Below are 23,467 nucleotides of genomic sequence, written 5' to 3'. Positions count from 1 at the left end.
CATGTAATAAGAGGTCTAGAGAATCAGGAAGTTACTCTGATAAATAACGCAGATGTCTGTTTGTGCTCTTCCCCAACAATGTATGCAAAATCTTGTATAAGCAATGGCATGCATGAACAATGACTCATTTCTCCAGCACAATTTCATAAAGGTACTGTATGTACCATGTGGTGTTGATATGAAAAACTGATATTCTGTAAGCCTGAAATAGCATTTTCATGGTCTTGTCAAATTATTGGGTATTTATCAGAATTCCACTGAGCTAGATTGTCTAGTTCCAGCAAAGTATCTTTCAAAGTTAAACTAAAAGGTCCTCTTGATGAGGACATTCTCTGTCTTCTTTTCATGGAAATACCTACCTCACTGCATTCAAGGGGGACAGGAGGGGACTATGAATGAACCACATCCTGCTCACATTTAATGGCTGAGAGGGGAGATTACCTGTCACTCAAGACGACTCCCTCAGCTTCAGGGGGAGCGATTGAGAGCTGGAATGGAGTGTTGAAGTAATGCTGCTGCTCATCTGATCGGTGCACAACTTCACCACCCCTGACAACCAGGAAGCCTGAATCGCCCAGGTTTGCTGTGTGTAAGCGGTGGCTGGTTCTGTCCAGCACCACAATGCAGGCGGTGCTGCTACCTAGAAACAAAAATCATCTCCATTTATTTTTTCTTCCTAGGCTGCCTTTGCACACACATTAACACATAATCCCAAGGAGCAACACACCATAATTTGAATCTCCTTTGCCTAAACAGGACCTTTCTTAGTTATGCTCCACATCCTCTATGAATGTCAATAATACCCTGATCAGGGTTAACATGGTGGGGAAAGAAAAAAGATTTGTATTATAAATAGTAATTGGGCCACCGATGATCTGAATTCTTCCATTTGCAGTGATAGAAAGCAATAAAAATGACTGGTATTTAATCACACTATTTCAACAGTAGTGCTATCACCTATGCCAAATGCTCAAAAGCATGTTGTTGAGATATTAAGTTTTAATACTTAAATGCCAGAATGAAAATGTTACATTTTCCTGACATTTCTTATTAGTCACTGGCAGGAAGCCTTCTCCACAAAATTCACCAACATTTAAGACAGGGCACATAACTACAATTTTAAACCAGATTTCCATCTGTTGAGGTCATGAAGAACTTTTATTGGAGACTAATGACTCACTCACTATGAGGCAACAAGACCAAATTTCTGCAGGCAGCTTGTGGAATCAACCTGTTCATTCGACAGAGACTCTGGGCAAAGAACTCAAGATAGCTTAGCTGTGCCCGGGCCACAGAATCTTCCCTAGACTGAAACGCTAACGGCACAACTAGCAGAGACCGCTCTCAAGTACTAACAGTTAAACCTATACCTACCTCCACCAGAAAAATGGCAACATAGAAAAATAGGCAGTTCACAAAGAAATAAATGTAGATGATCTGTAAATATATGAAAAAATGACCACCTCACTAGTAACGCTTTTCACCTATTAGTTTAACACGAGTCAAAAGAAGATAATGCATGGTGTTGGCAAAGTGTAGGGAACATGCCCACTGCACAGAACATTCTGTGGGAGTGAAAAGTAAAAGTAAACAACTTTCCTGGAGGGCAAGATAGCCCTGAAAAATGTACCTCCTTTCATCTAGCAATTCCATCTGTGAGAATTTATGCTAAGAAAATAATTAGAGGGACAAACAAGACTTAAGTACAAAAACATTGCTTAAGATGAGGAAGAACTAGAAACAATCTAAACATCTAAAATAAGGGACTGGTTAAATAAATTACAGTACATCCATACAGTGCAAAGATACACCATCACGTAATACTCAGGAGTACAGGCTCTGGAGTCAGCCTGCCTATGTCTGAATCCTAACTCTGCCACTTCCCAGCTCTGTGACGGAGAGAGCTATTTAACCTCTCTGTGCCCCAGTTTCCTCATCCACAAAAACAGGGATAACAGTAAGTACCTCACAGAATTGTTTCTAAGGATTAAAATTAGTTAAGTCATGTCAAACCCTTACAACAGATAGTGTTAGCTATTTTATAGCCATTAAAATTATATAAAATATATTTGAAAGGAAAGGTAACTTTAAAATAAGTAGATTACAAACTCATGAAAGTTTCCTTAACAAAAGATGATGTCAAAACTTAAAGAACTGTACACCAAAAAGAGTAATGTTTACTAGAAGTAAATTTTTTTAAAAAAGCAATAGGCAAAGTCTAAATTATTTAAATGATGGTTAAAAGGAAAACAAAACAAATGGGCCATGGAACCAGCTGTATTAAATCCCAGTGTGTCATCATTTTCCAGTTATATGACCATGGCAAGTCACTTATTCTCTCCAGACTTGTTTCTTCCTGACAAAACAGGCATGGTGGCTCATGTCTGTAATCCCAGCACTTTGAGAGGCTGAGGCGGGTGGATCATTTAAGGCCAGGAGTTTGAGACTAAGCCTCTAAGCCTGGCCAACAAGGTGAAATCCCCTCTCTACTAAAAATACAAAAAATCAACTGGACGTGGTGGTGCACGCCTGTAATCCCAGTTACTTGGGAGGCTGAGGCACAAGAATTGTTTGAACCCGGGGGGGCGGAGGTTTCAGTGAGCTGGGATTGCACCACTGTACTCCAGCCTGGGCAACAGTGCAAGACCCTGTCTCAAAAAAAAAAAAAAAAAAAAAAAAGGCAGAGGGGAATAACATTAAGTACCTATGTATTTACCTCATGGGGCTGTTGTGAGCACACAGTAGACTCAATTCAAGTTACCATTCTTCTATGCACAAATACGCACAGAAAAAAAATCTGAAAGCATAATCACTCAAATGTTAATAGTTTTCTTAGTGGGATTATGGGTAATTCTTGTTAATTTTGTCCTAACAAAGTAACTTAAAAACACTTAAAAATATACATATCTTTCTCATGCTAACGTACAGAAATTCCATTTCCTTGTTATCTACAGTATATGCATTAGTACTAAACTCATACTATGCTAGCCATTAAGTGTCAATGAAAAGCAAAGCATGGGTACTATAACTCACAGGTAGTGCTGTCAGATAACCCGCTCCATAGCTTACAGTAACAAGGATTGCCCATTACCTTTCCTTCCTAACTCACTGCACATCAACTCTAACCATTTATCATTAATAGATCACCACCCAAAACATCTTCTGAAAACTCATGGGATTATATTCTGAGAAAGAAAAACAACCCGAGTAGCACATCCTTGAAAATTCTGCTGCAAGAAGGACTCATGTGACCCGTTATTACTCACTGATGAAGTCAGGCTATCCTTTGCTACCCTGTGACAGTAACTCGCCGCGTTGGAATCAAAACAGTCCTGGTGAGTGACTGAGCTTCAGTATCCAAAGCAGCACCAACGAGTATAAGCCCGGCCTTACAGAACCATCTGGGCTTGGAGTGTACCCTCCTCCTTTGCCTCCTCAAATTCCTGATGTGTGCACATGGCTCAGGCCCCAGCAGCCTAATATTGGGAGAAAAGCTCATCATTCTCATGTGCTTGGAGAGGAATAAGCAGGCAAAGATGAGTAAGAAAAGCGGTGCTGAGAACCACAGCGTAGGATGTTTAGACAAATGACCCGTACAGATGGGAACCCAGGCGAGTCCCTCATCCTCAAATGGAAATATTGTTATCACCCAGCCCCTTATTTTGTAAACTACTACTAAGCCTTTTGTGTGGCAGAAAAAGGGATAACCTTATTAGGACCAATCCCTCACGTTCTTAAGATACGCTGGCTGCTTAGGACCTTATCAATCCATTAAAGGGTTTCTGAGGAAATCATATATGTCAACAATTAGTCTGTAATGCCCTTAGACCCAAACACAGCTAGAAAGTCAAAGAAATAAATGGTTACAGCTACCAGCTTGCCTTTTATATTGGAATTGCTTTGTAGGCTTTTTCGCAATTGCTGGATTAAAAAAAAAATTACCTAACTTATAAAGTTGTCATGATTTACAATTATATCTAGCTGAAGTTCAGTAAAACTCAGCAGCCTGTCTTTGTCAAAATATGCTTGAGTTTCATTACCAACAGCCTAGAGATGTGTAGATTTTGTGAAAAAGAGGTATGTCAAACATGGTGATGAAAGACTACTTCAATGTGCCTTTTAGGAGAAAAAAGTAATCACAATATTCAATGCAAGAAAGTATTATTTTCTCTAATATTAAATTTAAATATATTTTATTAATATCTCCCAGATACATGAGGGTGAACAGAAAGAAAGGGAAAGTGGAATAGGAAAAAAAGCACAGCAAAAACCAAAGCTTTTAAAGTGTAAAATCAGGATAGTTATGTGTTTTGTAACCGGTTATCTCAAGTCAATGATCGGGGGTCAGGGGGTCAGCAGAGCCACTCTTGAGAACATGCAGGAGGCAGGCCCCTGGAATCTGTGTCTAGGGGCTCTCTCTCCATTTAACATGTGAAGCAAGGAGATCAGAGGTTAAGTGGGTTGCCCAAAGTCACACAGCAAGTTGACAGAGAGGTGCTAGAAATAGAATCTAGAATGTTTCACTGTGCTAGGCAAGCTCCAGATTGCATGTCCAAAACAGGAAATTCAGACAAAGCAGTATATACTGCAACTGCAAGACAAGATTCCTCCTCAGTTTGAAGAAAAACAAGTTAGTTAATCACAGCACAAAGACAGAAGACAGCAGACTGATAAAAAGTACTCCTTACAAAGGACTTTAAACTGAAGGCAAATTCTACAACTGTGGTGATCTCCATTAACACTGAACAGGGGCTGATTTTTTTTTTTTTTTTTTTTTTGAGACGGAGTCTTGCTTTGTTGCCCAGGCTGGAGTGCAGTGGTGCGATCTTGACTCACCGCAAGTTCCCCCAGGTTCATGCCATTCTCCCGCCTCAGCCTCTCAAGTAGCTGGGACTATAGGCGCCCGCCACCACACGGGCTAATTTTTTGTATTTTTAGTAGAGACAGGGTTTCACTGTGTTAGCCAAGATGGTCTCAATCTCCTGACCTTGTGATCCGCCAACTTCAGCCTCCCAAAGTGCTGGGATTACAGGTGTGAGCCACCGCGCCCGGCCGAACAGAGGCTGATTTTAAATGTCAATGGTGACTGGGAGGGAGGCTTTCTAGTAACTAGAAAGATGCTGGCAATGAGCAGAAATGTAATAATACCCTGAGAGTCTGCTTAGAAGGCTGGGTAAGTTCCCAGGAAATCATTTAACAAACAAATGTAGAGGCCTGGCCAAAGGATGCTCCATTAGCATACCAGATAAACAACCCCTAGATATTTGGTTTTAAGTTTTCTAATACAAGATTATCGGGGATCTAATTTGTGCCAAGTTATTTCACCAACTAATCACCTGTTAGCAGTGTGGGGTGACCAAACACAACTTGAACTCATTACAGGTAATGAACTGAATTTTGCCGGCCAGATCCTTTCTTTTCTTTCCTCTTGCTCTTCTTTCTTCTTTTACCAAATTTTAGAATCCCTCAACAATACAGTTTTAACTTTTTATGTTTCTAAACTTGAAATATGTGGAATCTGTTAGGTGGAATTCTGCAATGTTCTCTCTTCCCTTCACAACATGTTCCTGAGTAGAGCATGCAGCTTTAAGTCATTTCTTTTCACAATGTATTTTTCTACAACAGACAGACTTTTAGGTTGTCCCCAGTTCTCTGCTATTATTGGCAACATTTTGAGAACATTCTCATACCTATCTCTTGGTTCACGTATTGTGCAAGAGTTTCTCTAGTCTAGGGTAAACACCTAGAAGTGCAATTGCTGCGGCATACTATGTGTTCATATTTAACACCAAATTGTTTTCTGAAGTGCTGTACCTATCCACATTCCCTCCAAACAGTACTAAGTATTCTGGTTAGCCTATAGTTTCTCTCTCTTTTTTTTTTTTTTTTTTTTGGAGACAGAGTTTCGCTCTTGTGGTCCAGGTTGGAGTGCAATGGCGCCATCTCGGCTCACTGCAACCTCCACCTCCCGGGTTCAAGTGATTCTCCTGCCTCAGCCTCCCAAGTAGCTGGGATTACAGGCATGCGCCACCATGCCCGGCGAATTTTTGTATTTTTAGTAGAGACAGGGTTTCTCTATGTTGGTTAGGCTGGTCTCGAACTCCCGACCTCAGGTGATCTGCCCGCCTCAGCCTCCCAAAGTGCTGGGATTACAGGCGTGAACCACTGTGCCCAGCGGTTAGCCTATAGTTTCTCTATCACACTCTGCTTAGTAGGAAGAGCCTCAGAAAAAAGCTGGTCCAATAAGTGATTTTCTTGGTTTTGTTTTTAAATATCTGGGGGGCTTCGTTAAAGGAAAACACATAGGATATCCACTTACCGAGCAAAGGTACTTTATTTTGCAGCAACTCACAGTAGCTTGTGGTGAGAATTCCAATGGGATTACTAGGTACGAACCGTCCTTCTTTTACTAAACGTTCGCATGTCCGCATTAAAGTCCCTGAGAACTGAGACGGATCAACTCCATAGTCTCTCCAGCCTCCTACACCATCTGCGACCCCTGAAGAAAAAAAAAATTACATTAAAAGAACAATCTTACCAACTTCTCAGGAATTCTTTTTTTTTTTTTTTTTTTTTTTTTTTTTTTTTTTTTTTTTTTTTTTTGAGACGGAGTCTCGCGCTGTCGCCCAGGCTGGAGTCTGGAGTGCAGTGGCCAGATCTCAGCTCACTGCAAGCTCCGCCTCCCGGGTTCCCGCCATTCTCCTGCCTCAGCCTCCCGAGGAGCTGGGACTACAGGCGCCCGCCACCGCGCCCGGCTAGTTTTTTGTATTTTTTTTTAGTAGAGACGGGGTTTCACCGTATTAGCCAGGATGGTCTCGATCTCCTGACCTCGTGATCCGCCCGTCTCGGCCTCCCAAAGTGCTGGGATTACAGGCTTGAGCCACCGCGCCCGGCCCAGGAATTCTTACCTCTGTTTTCTCCTAACAGTTAATTTCACTACATGCTACTACATATATTTACTCCAAAGTTCATTATAAAAAGCACTCACGTTTAATGTATTCTACACTAACACTCCTAAGCCACATTCTCTACTTAGAATTTGGCCTTTCATATACTGATGAATAAACTTTTGAGCTACCACAGGGTGGCATTGCCTACCAGCCAAGAGTTCAATTTCAGCAGGATTAGCATCTGTGTATAGATGTATTTGTCATTAATACTTTGTTGTCTTTTATAAGAATGAAAACTGATTTTTAAACAAAGTGCTGATGCTAGTGATGATACAACTGAGGCAGAGCTGGAGATCACAAAGAACATCAAAAGCTGCAAACATTGGTCAATCACTGGGAAATAAAGAACAAAATTGAGAACATATCCCATCCCCTCTCCTTCTACCCTGTAGAGGGCGGTACTGTACAATACAATAGCTATTCCGCACGTGGCTACTGCGCATCTGAAATGAGGGTAGCCCAACCTGAGATGTGCCCCTCTAAGTATAAAACACACAGTGGGCTGGGCGCGGTGGCTCACACCTGTAATCCCAGCACTTTGAGAGGCCAAGGAGGGCAAATCATGAGGTCAGGAGATTGAGACCATCCTGGCTAACTTGGTGAAAACCTGTCTCTACTAAAAATACGAAAAACTAGCCGGGCGTGGTGGCGGGCACCTAGTAGTCCCAGCTACTCGGGAGGCTGAGGCAGGAGAATGGCGTGAACTCGGGAAGCCAAGCTTGCCGTGAGCCAAGATTGCTTCACTTCACTCCAGCCTGGGCGACACAGCAAGACTCCGTCTCAAAAAAAAAAAAAAACAAAAAACAAACAAAAAAAAAACACAGTGGATTTTGAAAACTTAACATGAAAAAAAGTATAATCTCTTTGGGAGGCCAAGGCAGGTAGATTGCCTGAGGTCAGGAGATCGAGATCAGCCTGACCAACATGGTGAAACCCCGTCTTTACTAAAAATACAAAAAATTAGCCACGTATGGTGGCAGGCACCTGTAATCCCAGCTACTTGGGAGGCTGAGGTTGGGGAATCGCTTGAACCCGGGAAGCAGAGGTTGAGATAAGCCGAGATTGCGCCATTGCATTCAAGCCTGGGCAACAAGAGTGAAATTCCGTCGCTCTGTCGCCAGGCTGGAGTGCAGTGGTGTGATCTCAGCTCAATGCAACCTCTCCGCCTCCCGGGTTCAAGGGATTCTCCTGCCTCAACCTCCCGATTAGCTGGGACTACAGGTGCATGCCACCACACCTGGCTAATTTTTTTGTATTTGTAGTAGAGAAGGGGTTTCACCGTGTTAACCAGGACGGTCTCATCTCCTGACCTCATCATCTGCTGCCTGCGGCCTCCCAAAGTGCTGGAATTACAGGTATGAGCCACCGCACCCGGCCCCCCAAGACCTGCTTGGACAACACAGTGAGTCCCTGACTCTACTAAAAATAAAAAAATTAGCCAGGCATAGTGGTGTGCACCTGCAGTCCCAGCTACTCAGGAAGCTGAGGTGGAAGGACTGCTTGAGGCCCCATGGTTGGGGCTACAGTGAGCCATGATTACACCACTGCACTCCACTAAAAATAAAAAAATTAGCCGGGCATAGTGGTGTGCACCTGTAGTCCCAGCTACTCAGGAGGCTGAGGCGGGAGGACTGCTTGAGGCCCCATGGTTGGGGCTACAGTGAGCCATGATTACACCACTGCACTCCAGCGTGGGTGGACCAGCAAGACCTGGCCTCAAAAAATGAAACAGAAAAAGAAAGAATATTTTGGATATAAAGCACCAAAGAGAATGCATTATCAAGACTGAGCTCACCTTTCTTTATTTACCTATTTTTTTTTTTTTGAGACAGAGTCTCGCTCTGTCACCCAGGCTGAAGGACAGTGGCATGATCTCAGCTCACGGCAACCTCTGCCTCCCAGGTTTAAGTGATTCTCCTGCTTCAGCCTCCCTAGCTGGGACTACAGGTGCTCAACACCACACCTGGCTTTTATTTGTAGGAGAGACAGGGTTTTGCCATGTTGGCCAGGCTGGTCTCAAACTCCTGACTTCAAGTGATCTGCCCACCTCAGCCTCCCAAAGTGCTGGGATTACAGGCATCAGCCACTGCATCCGGCCAAATGTCACCTTTTAAAAAATTAATTATTATTATTTTCACAGACAGTGGCTTGCTCTGTTGTCCAGGTTGGAGTGTAGTGTTAGGATCACAGCTCATTGCAGTCTTGAACTACCAGGCTTAAGTGATCCTCCTACCTCAGCCTCCTGAGTAGCAAGGACTACAGGGTCGTGCCACCACACCTAGCTAGTTTTTGTTTGTCTGGCAATACAGAGACAGGATCTCACTATATTGCCCAGGCTGGTTCTGAACTCCTGGGCTCAACTGATCCTCCTGCCTCAGCCTCCCAAAGTGCTGGGATTACAGGCGTAAGCCACCATGCCTGGCCTCTTTTTATTTTTAGTTAATATGAATACTAGGAAATTTAAAATTACATATGTGGCTTATATTATATTTCTACTGGATAGTACTAGTATAGAGCTTTTCATAGGCCCAAAGAGTTGCCGATGAGTTCAGAGTCTGATTAAAGCTCCTTTATCAAGAGGAAATTAGTGTTTAAGAAAGTCAATAAAATATCAAAGCCATCATACAATCTTCTACTCAAACTCTTGCAAAACACCAAGCTATTCTTTCCAACACTAAAACTAATTTCTATCTACTAAATTCAAAGACACTGAGAGAAAATGTCAAAAATATACATTATTAAGGCTTTAAATGGTCTTTCTGGAAGGATCCATAAGACATATTAGCAATGGTTGCTTTAGAAATAAGGAACTGGAAAGGCCGGGCGCGGTGGCTCAAGCCTGTAATCCCAGCACTTTGGGAGGCCGAGACGGGCGGATCACAAGGTCAGGAGATCGAGACCATCCTGGCTAACATGGTGAAACCCCGTCTCTACTAAAAATACAAAAACTAGCCGGGCGAAGTGGCGGGCGCCTGTAGTCCCAGCTACTCGGGAGGCTGAGGCAGGAGAATGGCGTGAACCCGGGAGGCAGAGCTTGCAGTGAGCTGAGATCCGGCCACTGCACTCCCGCCCGGGCGACAGAGCGAGACTCCATCTCAAAAAAAAAAAAAAAAATAAGGAACTGAAAATGATCCATGAACAAAATGGGAATTTTTGCCTTTTACTTCATACTATTCTGTATTGTTTTAATTTTATTTTTATCATGAGCATGTATCACATGATTTTTTAAAACAGGGATTGTATAATTTTTAAAACTTTCTGAGCATGAAACTTCCTTCCCATATACACATTTATGTGTACATTCAACTTTAAGAATGTATTTGGTACAAAAGTAGCAGAGTGCCTATATATACATCCCTGAAAAAAGGGCTTAACATGAATTGGACACGTGAGACTATTTCTCTGGGGATGGTAGTTATCAAAAAGAAAGGGAACACACTGAAAAAGTAAGAGGAAACAGAATTGGAAGACATAAAGAAGGCGACAAATAGTTTATCACCATTGGGACAGCAACTTTCCCCAACTATGTGACCAACCAATAAGCCAAATTTCACGATGGGGCAATTCCAAACTAGCTAATTAAAGTAATAAAAAGTCTGGGATTGGTTTCAAAATATTTAAGGGGTTGAAGCAGGAGTGATAGAAGCACAGATGAAACAAGACTGGCCATGAATAGAAGCTGAATAAGAAGTACACCCATTTCTCTACTTTGATATATATTTGAAATTTCCATAACACAACATTTAAATAATAACGATAACAAGTTTACAAAGAAAAAAGACCCTTTTGCCTGCTGTGTGGAGAGCAAGAGTGGAAGGAGGAGATTAAGTAAGAGATCCATTTCATAGTCCACTTTCATATTCCACTCGCAATCTGCTGGCAGTGTGGTTAGAGGTGTGCAGACATTTGGGATCCATGAAACAGAACACGTGGATTGAGGGGTGAGGCTGAGGGAAAGAGAAGCAGCCGGGCTAACTAGGAATCTATCTTACAAGGAACAGCACATTTCACTCTGTTTTTCAAGGAGTTGTGAGGAGATTTGGGAAACTTTTTATATTAAGAGAATTTAAGATCATTTAAATAGGAACTTCTTTGGAGAAATTCTTATTTTACTAGGAGTAAGATTTCACAATTTAAAACACAACAATTTATGTTAAAATACAGAATATAACTATAAGCCTTGCAACACTATCTGATGAATCATTCATTCTTTCCAAACTACTGCCTGCTTCAGGGAAGAATTTCTTCTTAACTAGTCTCTGGTACAACTTCAATTAACTTTAACTACAAACTGGTTTAATCTGCAAATGCCCTTCACAAGAAAACTATTAAAATCTAAGATAACGTTTAGAGTTGATCCTCGATCCTCACACTCACTAAATAATCTGTCAGCAGGTTGAGTCTGACCTGACACAGCCCTTCAACATTAATCAGATTTCTCCCAGAATAGAGCGCAACCTTTCGGGCACCTGTTTGCTTTTTCACACAGGCAAAGGATGCCGAGCAAAACACCACTGACCAAATCTCTTTAGGGGAGACAGAAATTCAAAAAGCATATAAACTCTTCAATAAAGCTGTAGGGAAAAAAGCCTTAATACAGTACATATATATATAACTAAGTTATATGAGGGGAAGAGTTGTATTTGGGATAAGAATCAGACTAAAACTAGAATAACCTACTACATGTATATATGAAACCTAATTTTATTCATATTAGGTGGTTGTTTCTACACAGAAATTAATGTCCTCTATTGCATAAGCAAAAGCTTCAGACTGCAAAGAGCAAGAACACACTTTAAACAGTGGAACTAATACAGATATAAAGGGAAATTTCATTCAGAATACATTTCAAAGGTAAAGAAAACTAATTGTTAAAGGAGAAATTGCTTAAGATCCCAAAGATGTCAGGAATACAACTATCAAACAGCAAAGGATAAGAATAAGAATACCCTAAGAGCAAATGCAGGCCACACGTGGACCACCATATTGTGCACACTGAGCTAGGAAATAAGGGGGCTGAGAGAAGGCCAGTCTCTGAGAAGCTCCCCTGCTAGTGGGGAGTTAGACTTTTCACAGAGAAATCAGACAAATGGCTCCCATAAACGCTGCTGCGGGATGGTCAACAGCCAGTGGTCAGTGCTTACGGACACGACGAGAATGGAGCACCTCAAGAACAGTGCCAGCCTGCTCTGAAAGTGGCATTCGGATAGTCCCTGGCGGGGGTCAGCCAGATTTCCGTGGCAGGGAAGGATAACAAGAAGAAAAGAAAGGCAGACAACTAGACACTGGGGCTTGGGTGAGCAGGGAGAAGCTGAAAAATGCAGAGCAGCAGCGAAAGTTGTAGAAAATCAAGAATGCCAGTTCAAGATTTCTTAAAGTTCTTTATGCTACTGACCTGTGCTGTCTAACATGGGAGCCACTAGCCACGTGTGGCTATTGAGTCTAAAATGTCACTTGTTTGGATTGAGAAGTGCTTACTATTAAGTGTAAAATACATTCTGGATTCCAAAAACTTAGTACCAACAAAAGAAAAACTAAAATGACTTAGTAATAGTTTTGTTTTCTTTTAAGAGATGGGGTCTCACTCTAGCCCAGGCTGGAGTGGTGACCTGATCATAGCTCACTGCAGTCTTGAACTCCTGGGCTCAAGTGTTCCTCCCACGTCAGCCTCCTTAGTAGCTGGGATTACAGACACACCCCGACACATATAGCATTTTTTTTTTTTTAAGTTTTGTAGAAACAAGGTCTCACTATGTTGCCCAAACTTCTGGGCTCAAGCAATCTCACACCTTGGCCTCTCAAAGTGCTGAGATTATGGGCATGAGCCACTGCATCTGGCCAAGTTTAATATATATATATTAGGCATAGTTAAGAGGTTAACGGCCGGGCGCAGTGGCTCAAGCCTGTAATCCCAGCACTTTGGGAGGCCGAGAAGGGCGGATCACGAGGTCAGGAGATCGAGACCATCCTGGCTAACACGGTGAAACCCCGTCTCTACTAAAAAATACAAAAAACTAGCCGGGCGATGTGGCGGGTGTCTGTAGTCCCAGCTACTCGGGAGGCTGAGGCAGGAGAATGGTGTAAACCCAGGAGGCGGAGCTTGCAGTGAGCTGAGATCCGGCCACTGCACTCCACCCTAGGCGACAGAGCGAGACTCCGTCTCAAAAAAAAAAAAAAAAAAAGAGGTTAACAACGATAATAAAATAGAACAATTATAACAATATACTATAATAAATGTTGTGTGAATGTGGTCTCTATTATTGTTACGTAATGTGGGTGTATTAGTTCATTCTCATGCTGCTATGAAGAAATACCTGAGACTAGGTAATTTATAAAGGAAGGAGGTTTAATTGATTCGTAGTTCTGCACGGCTGGAGAGGCCTCAGGAAACTTACAATCATGGCAGAAGGGGAAGCAAACACATCCTTCTTCACATGGCAGCAGGAGAGAGAAGTGCTGAGCAAAAGGGGAAAAGCCCCTTATAAAACCATCAGATCTTATGAGAACTCACTATCACAACAGTAGCATGGGGGTTTATGGGGATTATTATGGGAACTACAATCCAAGATGAAATCTGAGTGAGGACAATGCCAAAACACATCAATGGGTAACTGAAACCTCAAATAAGGGGGAACTACTGTTTCTGGATTTGGGGAATGAGAAAGTATTGATTAGATTATTCTATAGTTGGCAAGGGCGTGTAAATGCCTTTAAAAGACATTTAATTCTGTCTTGGGTATGTCGAACTTCAAGTGCCAGCAGGGCATCTTTGTGGAAGTGTTGTGTATAAAGTGAGGAACTATGAGTTTGCGGCTGGCAAGGCAAGTTGGGGCCAGAAAATCTGAGAATTGATACCTTAGTGGTGAATGAGACGCTCAGGTAGGGTATCCAGTTTGTCAGAATGATATAATCTCTATGGAGGCAGAGAGAAGTGAAACTAAAAAGTAGGCTGAATTAATAACTAGAAAGGCCTTGAATGCCAAGATAAAGAGGTTGCACCGAATATAGAAGCTATTTCCTTTAATTCACTGTAATCATCTTATGTCTCCATTAATAACATTCCGTGAGCACACATCTAGCTTAAATGTTTCCTTTGACCCAAAATCCAATTAAAATCACTATTAGATTACGATAATGGTTACATATCAGAAATAGCTGAGCAAAAGACTGAGAAGAGACACAGAAAAATCCTTTAGTGCCTTTTTTTGTTTCTTTGTTTGTTTATGTTTTTTCAGATGGAGTCTCGCTCTGTCGCCCAGGCTGGAGTGCAGTGGTGTGATCTTGGCTCACTGTAACCTCCGCCTCCTGGGTTCAAGTGATTCTCCTGCCTCAGCCTCCCCAGTAGCTGGGACTACAGGCACACACCACCACGCTCGGCTAATTTTTTGTATTTTTAGTAGAGACGGGGTTTCACCGTGTTGGCCAGGATGTTCTCGAACTCCTGACCTTGTGATCCGCCCACCTCGGCCTCCCAAAGTGCTGGGATTACAGGCGTGAACCACCGTGCCCAACCTAGTTTTATCTTTTCAATGGAAATGTCAGTTTTATGAAGCAAAATGAGCAATTAGAAAATAGTTATAGTATTTATGTTTCTACAAAGTATTTTATTAGGTTTTCCACAGACTGATTTTTTTTCCCTTTTTCTTTTTTTTTTTTTGAGACGGCGTCTTGCTCTGTCGCCCCGGCTGGAGTGCAGTGGCCGGAACTCAGCTCACTGCAAGCTCCGCCTCCCGGGTTTACGCCATTCTCCTGCCTCAGCCTCCCGAGTAGCTGGGACTACAGGCGCCTGCCACCTTGCCCAGCTAGTTTTTTGTATTTTTTAGTAAAGATGGGGTTTCACCGGGTTAGCCAGGATGGTCTTGATCTCCTGACCTTGTGATGCGCCCGTCTCGGCCTCCCAAAGTGCTGGGATTACAGGCTTGAGCCACTGCGCCCAGCCCCTTTTTCTTTTTTTAACAGCATCCTGCTCTGTCACCCAGGCTGGAGTGCAGTGGTGCAAACACAGCTCACTGTAACTTCGAACTCCTGGGCTCAAGGGATCCTCCCACTTCAGCCTCCAGAGTACCTATGACTACAGGAATGCACCACCACACACAACTCATTTTTTTTTTTTTTTACTTTTTTGTAGAGATGCGGTCTCATTATGTTGCCCAGGCTGGTCTCAAACTCCTGGGCTCAAGTGATCCTCCTGCCTCAGTCTCCCAAAGTGCTGGGATTACAAGCACAAGTCATCATGCCTGGTCTCACAGACTGATTTTCTACGGTTAAGAGTTAAAAAGGGGAGCAGAAAGAGTAGTTCTGGGTGTCTGCCATCATTAAGTGTTTATAAGAAGAAAAAACATTTTTTTTTTTTTAAAGAAATGGGGTCTCGGGCCCAGCGTGGTGGTTCACGCCTGTAATCCCAGCACTTTGGGAGGCGGGGGTGGGCAGATCACTTGAGGTCACGAGTTCAAGACCAGCCTGTCCAACACGATGAAACCCCGTCTCTACTAAAAATACAACAATTAGCTGGGCGTGGTGGTGCGTGCCTGTAATCCCAGCTTTTTGGGATGCTGAGGCAGGAGAATCACTTGAAGGAGGTGGAGGTTGCAGTGGGCCAAGATTGCATCACTGTACTCCAGCCTGGGCGACAGAGCAAGCTGCCACCTCAGGAAAAAAAAAAAAAGAAATGGGATCTCACTCTGTCACCCAGACTGGAATGCAGTGGCGCAGTAATACCTCACTGCGGCCTCGAACTCCTGAACTCAAGAGATTCTCCCATTTCAGCCTCCCGAATATCTGAGACTACAAGCATGTGCCACCATTCCCAGCTATTTATTTTTTGTAGGGATGGGTCCTCGCCATGTTGCCCAGGGTGGTCTTGAACTCCTAGGCTCAAGTGATCCTCCTGCTTCGGCCTCCCAAAATGCTAGAATTACAGGAATGGGCCACTGAGCCCAGCCAAGAAGAAAATTTTTAAGCAATTTTCATTTTTCTAATTAACACGTTTTTGTCTTTGCCAAAATTGTATAACCATGCAAAATGGTAGTTATGACCAGGAGTGGTAGCTCATACCTGTAATCCCAGCATATTGGGAGGCTGAGGTAGGAGGATTGTTTGAGCTAAGGAGTTCGAGACCAGCCTGGGCAACAAAGCAAAACCTGTCTCTACAAAAACATTTAAAAATCAGCCAGGGATGGTGGCACACACCTGAAGTTAGTTCCAGCTAAACAGGAGGCTGAGGGTGGGAGGATTGCTCGAGTCCAGGAGGTCAATGGTGCAATGAGCTGTGATCACTGCGATCATACTACCCGCACTTCAGCCTGAGCGACAGAGCGAGACTGTCTCCAAAAAAAAAAAAAAGGTAGTTATAACCAAATGATAGCTATCTTAAAAATCCTATCTTCCCAATTACACAGTCGCCTAACTGTGTAATTGCAAAAGGCTCACTGTAAGAAAGACTTCTGAACTAGTCAAAATCAGCAAGAGCCTCTCCAGCACTGTCCTCCATTATCAGCCATCAGCATGATGTTGCAATTATTTTAAACCCTTCCTACTGCACTCATCTTCAGACTGACATGCAGTTACCTACAAAGTAAACGTTTTCTAGAAGAAAGTGATGCCTAGAGAATAAATGCTAAATTTCAATTTTAATATAAGCATCAATGAAGAACAACAATTTGATTTTGTTCACAAATGTATTTAATGTACACTCTGGCAGAATTTCAAATATTAAGTAGTACCCAAAGTTAACAGCTTTATTCCTTGCATCTTTCTTTCTTTTTTTTTTTTTTTTGAGGCGGAGTCTTGCTCTGTCGCCCAGGCTGGAGTGCCGTGGCCGGATCTCAGCTCACTGCAAGCTCCGCCTCCCGGATTTACGCCATTCTCCTGCCTCAGCCTCCCGAGTAGCTGGGACTACAGGCGCCCGCCACCTCGCCCGGCTGGTTTTTGTATTTTTAGTAGAGACGGGGTTTCACCGTGTTAGCCAGGATGGTCTCGATCTCCTGACCTCGTGATCCACCTGTCTCGGCCTCCCAAAGTGCTGGGATTACAGGCTTGAGCCACCGCGCCCGGCCATTCCTTGCATCTTTCATGATCTCAAGCCATCTTACATCAAGCCTCGCATTCCAAAGCAGCATACGGGCTCTACATGGATTGTCTTTCCATCAGTGAAACACATTTCCTGCCTACTAGGATGGGTACTTGATAGTGAATTGAAACTCTAGAGGAGAAACTGAGTAAGAATCTCGCAGGATCACAAGCATTGAATAATAGAAGTATCAGGAGACCCTCTGTACTCTGAGGAATAAGGGTATCTGCTTTTACGCTTTCTGCAGTAAGGGGCCATCTAATGAGAAAGGGGGCTAAGCAGTATTTATTGCAGTATGACAGCCATCTTATTTTCAGATGCTGAGACTTTTCAAAGACTATAGTGTTCTCAGAGCCAACCTCATTTGTCTAAAGACATCACAGCATGAAGCACTATAATGAGATCAGAGTAGAAAGTCAATTTCCTATCCAATGGAACAGATCACATTTATATCAACATTTCTTTTTCTTTTCTTTCTTTCTTCTTTGAGATGGAGTCTCACTCTGTGGCCCAGGCTGGAGGGCAGTGGTGCAATCACAGCTCACTGCAACCTCCGCCTCCCAGGTTCAAGCGACTCTCCTGCCTCAGCCTCCCCAGTAGCTGGTATTATAGGCACCCACCACCTTGCTTGGCCAATTTTTGTATTTGTATACGGACATGGGGTTTGCCATGTTGGCCAGGCTGGTCTCAAACTCCTGACCTCAAGTGATTCCCCCAGACACAGCCTTGGGCTCCCAAAGTGCTGGGATTACAGGCGTCAACTACTGCATCCAGCCTATATCAACATTTCTTAAACCTCAACTATTTGGGCACTTAAGAACGTTCCCAACGGGAAGCAGTGGCTCATGCCTGTAATCCCAGCACTGTGGGAGGCTGAGGCGGGCAGATCATTTGAGCTCAGGAGTTCGAGAGCAACCTAAGCAACATGGTAAAACCTCCGTCTCTACTAAAAAGACAAAAAATTAGCCAGGTATGGTGGCCAACACGCCTGTGGTCCGAGTTGCTTGGGGGACAGGGGCAGAAGGATCACTTGAGTCTGGGAGCTGTGATTGTGCCACTGTACTCGAGCCTGGGTAACACAGCAAGACCCACCTCAAAAAAACCCCCAACAAAACAAAAAACAAAAAACACTCCCCTGTGATTCAGGACTGTGAAATATACCTGCAAATAATTATCCCAAAGGGAGAGTCGCTTGAGCCCAGGAGGTTGAAGTTGCAGTGAGCTATCACTATGCCACTGCAATCCAGCCTGGGTGAAAGAGCGAGACACTGTCTCTATTTTAAAAATAAAATAAATTGGCCGGGTGTGGTGGCTCACACCTGTAATCCCAGCACTTTGGGAGGCTGAGGCAGGCAGATCATCTAACGTCGGGAGTTCGAGACCAGCCTGACCAACATAGTGAAACCCTGTCTCTACTAAAAATACAAAAATTAGCTAGGCGTGGTGGCGCATGCCTGTAATCCCAGCTACTCAGGAGGCTGAGGCAGGAGAATCACTAGAACCCAGGAGGCAGAGGTTCCAGTGAGCCGAGATTGCACCATTGCATTCCAGCTTGGGCAACAAAAGCGAAACTCCATCTCAAAAATTAAAAAAAAAAAAAAAGAAAAAAAGAAAAAAATTAGCCTGGCCTGGTGGCACATGCCTGTAGTCCCAACTACTCAGAAGGCTGAGGCAGGAGAATCATTTGAACCCAGGAGGCGGAGGTTGCACAGGGAGCCGAGATCGTACCACAACACTCCAGCCTGGGCAACAGATTGAGACTCCGTCTCAAAAAAAAAAATCCAAAATGAATGAAAAGCAGGATTACTGAAAAACTATATTCAACAAATATATTCTGTCAAGTTATACATAAAAATGCCATTTGCTTTTTGACTAATAACAGTCCTTTCAGTTCTATGGAAGTAAAATTATATAGATTATGCTGCACTTCCTGTTTTAACAAGCAAGTGAAATACTCCCTTTGCAAGAAGTTTCTGGCCCAGTGCAGTGGCTCACACCTATAATCCCAGCACTTTGGGAGGCTGAGGTGAGCAGATCACTTGAGGTCAGGAGTTTGAGACCAGCCTGGCCAACATGGTGAAACTTCATCTCTACTAAAAATATAAAAATGAACCAGGCATGGTGGCGCACGCCTATAATACCAGCTAGTTGGGTAACTGAGGCAGGAGAATCACTTGAACTCAGGAAGCAGAGGTTGCAGTGAGCTGTGATTGAGCCACTGCACTCCAGCCTGGGTGACAGAGCAAGACTCTGTCTCAAAAAAGAAAAAAGAAAAGGAAAAACAAAAGAAGAAAGATGTTTCTGGCCAGGCGCAGTGGCTCATGCCTATAATCCCAGCACTTTGGGAGGTCGAGGTGGGTGGATCACCAGAGGCCAGGAGTTCGAGACCAGCCCGGTCAACGTGGCAAAACCCTGTCTCTACTAAAAATACAAAAATTAGCTGGGCTTGGTAGTGGGCACCTGTAGTCTCAGCTACTTGGGAGGCTGAGACAGAACTGCCTGGACCCGGGAGGCAGAGACTGCAGTGAGCACAGATTGCGCCATTGCACTCCAGCCTGGGCGACAGGGTGAGTGAGACTACATCTCAAAAAAAAAAAAAAAAAAAAAAAAAGACGAAAAAAGAAGTTTCCATTCCACATTAATCACAATGAAATCTGTGTCTTTTGATTCTCCAGAGATCAAGACTATGTCAAGAATAAGATCTCTAAGCAGAAGTAAATTCAAAAATGAAGGTAATGAAGCTCAAAGGATGGAAAGAAAGGTTCAACTCTGTAATAAAATGTGTGAAAATGGCCGCATGAGGTGGCTTACGCCTGTAATCCCAGCTCTTTGGGAGGCTGAGGCAGGTGGATCAACCTGAGGTCAGGAGTTCGAGACCAGCCTGGCCAACATGGTGAAACCCCATTTCTACTAAAAATCAAAATTAGCCATGCATGGTAGTACATGCCTGTAATCCCAGGTACTCAGGAGACTGAGGCAGTAGAATCGCTTGAACCTGGGAGGCGGAGGTTGGGGTAAGCCAAGATTGCGCCATTGCACTCCAGTCTAGGCAGCAAGAGCAAAACTCCATCTCAAAAAAAAAAAAAAGTGTGAAAATAGAAACTACAGGCAAAACTCAAATAACAAAATCAAAGCTGGAATAAGTGGTTCATTTTGTGTTTGAGAATTCCAAACAAAATAGTTAGCTATTCCTTGCTAGCTTAGTAAATATGAGACTACTTAAGAATTAATCAAATTAATGAGCCTCCACATACACTTACACCTATGTCTAGACTACTTCATTACCTAGAGAAGATAATTTCCAGACTATTCTGGGCAGCTGCCTTGTCTTAAAAAGCAGTGAAAGGCGCTGACATGAGGATTAGGAAACAACTGTGTGAAGGCAAAGAAACTTAAGGTCAACCTTTTAAAAGTAAAAATGCTCTTCCTTTAACTTCAATAATTCTGCATAAATATCAAACACTGAATGTGGAATTATCTATTCCGGTTCAACTGTGGCTTGGGGAACTTGTGCAACTTACAGACTTGGTATGAATCACTGGCCTGCCTTCCACAAGCTGCAGAGTTGAAGGTTAAGTCACTGAAAAGGTCACTTCACTTCTTTCTGGCCTGCAACAGTATCTTCCTCAAATGCCAAATGCTGTTAGCAATGCTTTCTGGACAGGAGGAAGCAACAAACAAATCATCTGGGAGGTCATACTTATTGTAAATTATGAACGGCAGAGGCAGGGCACTACGTATGTTACAGAATTAAGAGCCTCTATTAAAGCTGTGGCTTCAGTTTGTTTTCAGGTGTTAGAAAATGTCACATAATACCAAATAATTCAAAAATTAAGTAAGGAAGTAACAAGCAATTAAAGGTGAGCTATCTGATATGTGCCTACTTGCACTGGCCCTTTAGGCCGGGGAGAAGATTTTCCTTCTGCTTATAATTTACAAGATTAGATCTAGAATTCTTGTCAACCTGTTATTTATGACAAGCCATAAATCCTTGACCTAACCCCAAAGAAGATACTATTTACCCACCGCTTTCTTCACCCTCTATAAAAATAAGGGCTGGCCTTGACTAAAATAGGCACCCTCTGGGAGAGGTCTATAGTCACATGCGGCCTGGCACAAATGTAACTTTTTTTTCCCCTTTAAATGAGAACATCATTCTTTGAATAGCCTGCCAAGTGGAGAGCTGTCTCTTAACTTCTGAACACTAATTTTGTATACACACACACATACACACACACATATATATATATATTTTTTTGAGACAGAGTTTCGCTTTTGTCGTCCAGGATGGAGTGCAATGGCGCAATCTCAGCTCACTGCAACCTCCACCTCCCGGGTTTAGGAGATTCTCCTGCCTCAGCCTCCTGAGTAGCTGGGATTACAGGCATCCATCACCATGCCCGTCTAATTTTTTGTATTTTTAGCAGAGATGGGGTTTCACCATCTTGGCCAGGCTGGTCTTGAACTCCTGACCTCGTGATCCATCCACCTTGGCCTCTCAAAGTGCTGGGATTACAGGCATGAGCCACCGCGCCTGGCCCATACTTTCCAATTTTTTAGCAATGAGTAATGTTAGTTTTATGGGAAGGATGACAAGAACTATTTATGTAAATCAGGTAAAAACTACATTCTATACTTACATTTAATATTAAAACTATCCAACACATTTTATTGGATATTTACTGTATGCAAGACACTATGGTGAAAGGGAGCTAAAGGGATTTATATGTAATAAAATGGTGAAAGGGAGCTAAAGGGATTTATATGTAATAAAATATTTCCTGCATATGGGAACTGAAAATCAAGTGATGATTTTGTCTGGGGAGGACAGTTTAGGGAGATTCAAGATATATGACTACAATAAAGCAAAATATGCACCAATAAAAACAAAAGCGGCCAGGCGCGGTGGCTCAAGCCTGTAATCCCAGCACTTTGGGAGGCCGAGACGGGTGCATCACAAGGTCAGGAGATCGAGACCATCCTGGCTAACACGGTGAAACCCCGTCTCTACTAAAAAATACAAAAAATTAGCCGGGCGAGATGGCGGGCGCCTGTAGTCCCAGCTACTTGGGAGGCTGAGGCAGGAGAATGGCGTAAACCTGGGAGGCGGAGCTTGCAATGAGCCGAGATCGCGCCACTGCACTCCAGCCTGGGCGACAGAGCCAGACTCCGTCTCAAAAAAAAAAAAAAAAAAAAAGCAAAGAAGGTCAGATTATGCGTAGCTGAAGGAATCAAAAGGATTCATGAACAAGTGTCTGAAATGAGCCTTGAAGGATAAAAGAAAACATGAGTTGTAGGAGAGGTTGACGAGACAGGCATTTTGAACAACTCCCTAGGATTCTGACTTACAGGAATAAAGTACAAGTCATAGTAGGTAAGAGTTCTAAGAGCAGGGAAACTTGACCTCCAGGTCTATTACACTCATGCCAGGAACCTCTCACCATTAATCAGCGCAAACAATGCAGTACAGAGCTTATGGCATTTAGGAGGTCCCAGGAAAGGCTGGCCTGAGGCTACCAAACTCAACAAGGCTTGTGAAGCTTTTGTTTTAACCAATGGTTAACAGTTGAGCAAAACCCCTTAATTAAAACAAAAGTAATAGCTAATAACTAAGTAAAATTCACCATCAGCCAAAATCACCTCCCTAAAAGAAAGTCTAAAATGATAATTTCTTTTTTTTTTTTTTTTTTTGAGATGGAGTCTCGCTCTGTGGCCCAGGCTGGAATGCAGTGACTGGATCTCAGCTCACTGCAAGCTCCGCCTCCTGGGTTTACTCCATTCTCCTGCCTCAGCCTCCCGAGTAGCTGGGACTACAGGCACCCACCACCTCGCCCGGCTAGTTTTTTGTATTTTTTAGTAGAGACGGGGTTTCACCGGGTTAGCCAGGATGAGTCTCGATCTCCTGACCTCGTGATCCGCCCGCCTCGGCCTCCCAAAGTGCTGGGATTACAGGTTTGAGCCACTGCGCCCGGCCTAAAATGATAATTTCTAACTGGAAAGGCAATGTGGGATACTGAGCAAGGACACAGGCTCTGGAGGCAGATCTGGGTTCAAACTCCAGCCCCAGAACAAGATGTGCTAAGCGTGGCCTTGAGCAGCTCTCTGAGCTTCAGTAGTTTCACCTGTGAATGGAGCTGTATCCTAGATTTCACAGGGCCGGTGTGAGGAACGAGGATAACCTGTTCAGAACACCTGCCAATGCTCCGCTCACAGCCAACATTCAGCAAGTGACAGTTATGCCTATCTTTAAGAAAGGCCAGTGAGCAGCAAACAGACCAGCCTAGACTGCAGCAATCAGAAAACAGTCTTTGGCCCATGTTTGTAGGCTGCCAGCTCTACAAACACTAGTCTGTGGTCACAACCAAAAGACAATGCCCACTCAGAGACAATGCATAAAAGATTAGTCCATTCAGCTCTTTCAGTCACACATCCACCACCATTCAATATT

At 43.3% G+C, this 23,467-nt stretch overlaps 1 protein-coding gene across 1 annotated transcript in view; it reads right to left on the bottom strand.

Annotated features, from left to right (window-relative positions):
• PPTC7 (PTC7 protein phosphatase homolog) overlaps positions 1-23,467 on the bottom strand; it is a 53,417-nt gene that overhangs the window by 13,035 nt on the left and 16,915 nt on the right. Inside the window, exons 2-3 of the mRNA XM_010379087.2 lie at positions 6,320-6,499; positions 442-640 (exon numbers count right to left, since the gene is read on the bottom strand). Coding sequence (XP_010377389.1) covers positions 442-640; positions 6,320-6,499 — 379 coding nt within the window. The remainder of the gene's footprint in view (positions 1-441; positions 641-6,319; positions 6,500-23,467) is intronic.

This window comes from Rhinopithecus roxellana, chromosome 10 (genome assembly GCF_007565055.1).
Source record: "Rhinopithecus roxellana isolate Shanxi Qingling chromosome 10, ASM756505v1, whole genome shotgun sequence".
Taxonomy (NCBI): Eukaryota; Metazoa; Chordata; class Mammalia; order Primates; family Cercopithecidae; genus Rhinopithecus; species Rhinopithecus roxellana.
This window is presented reverse-complemented; position numbering and strand designations above follow the sequence as displayed.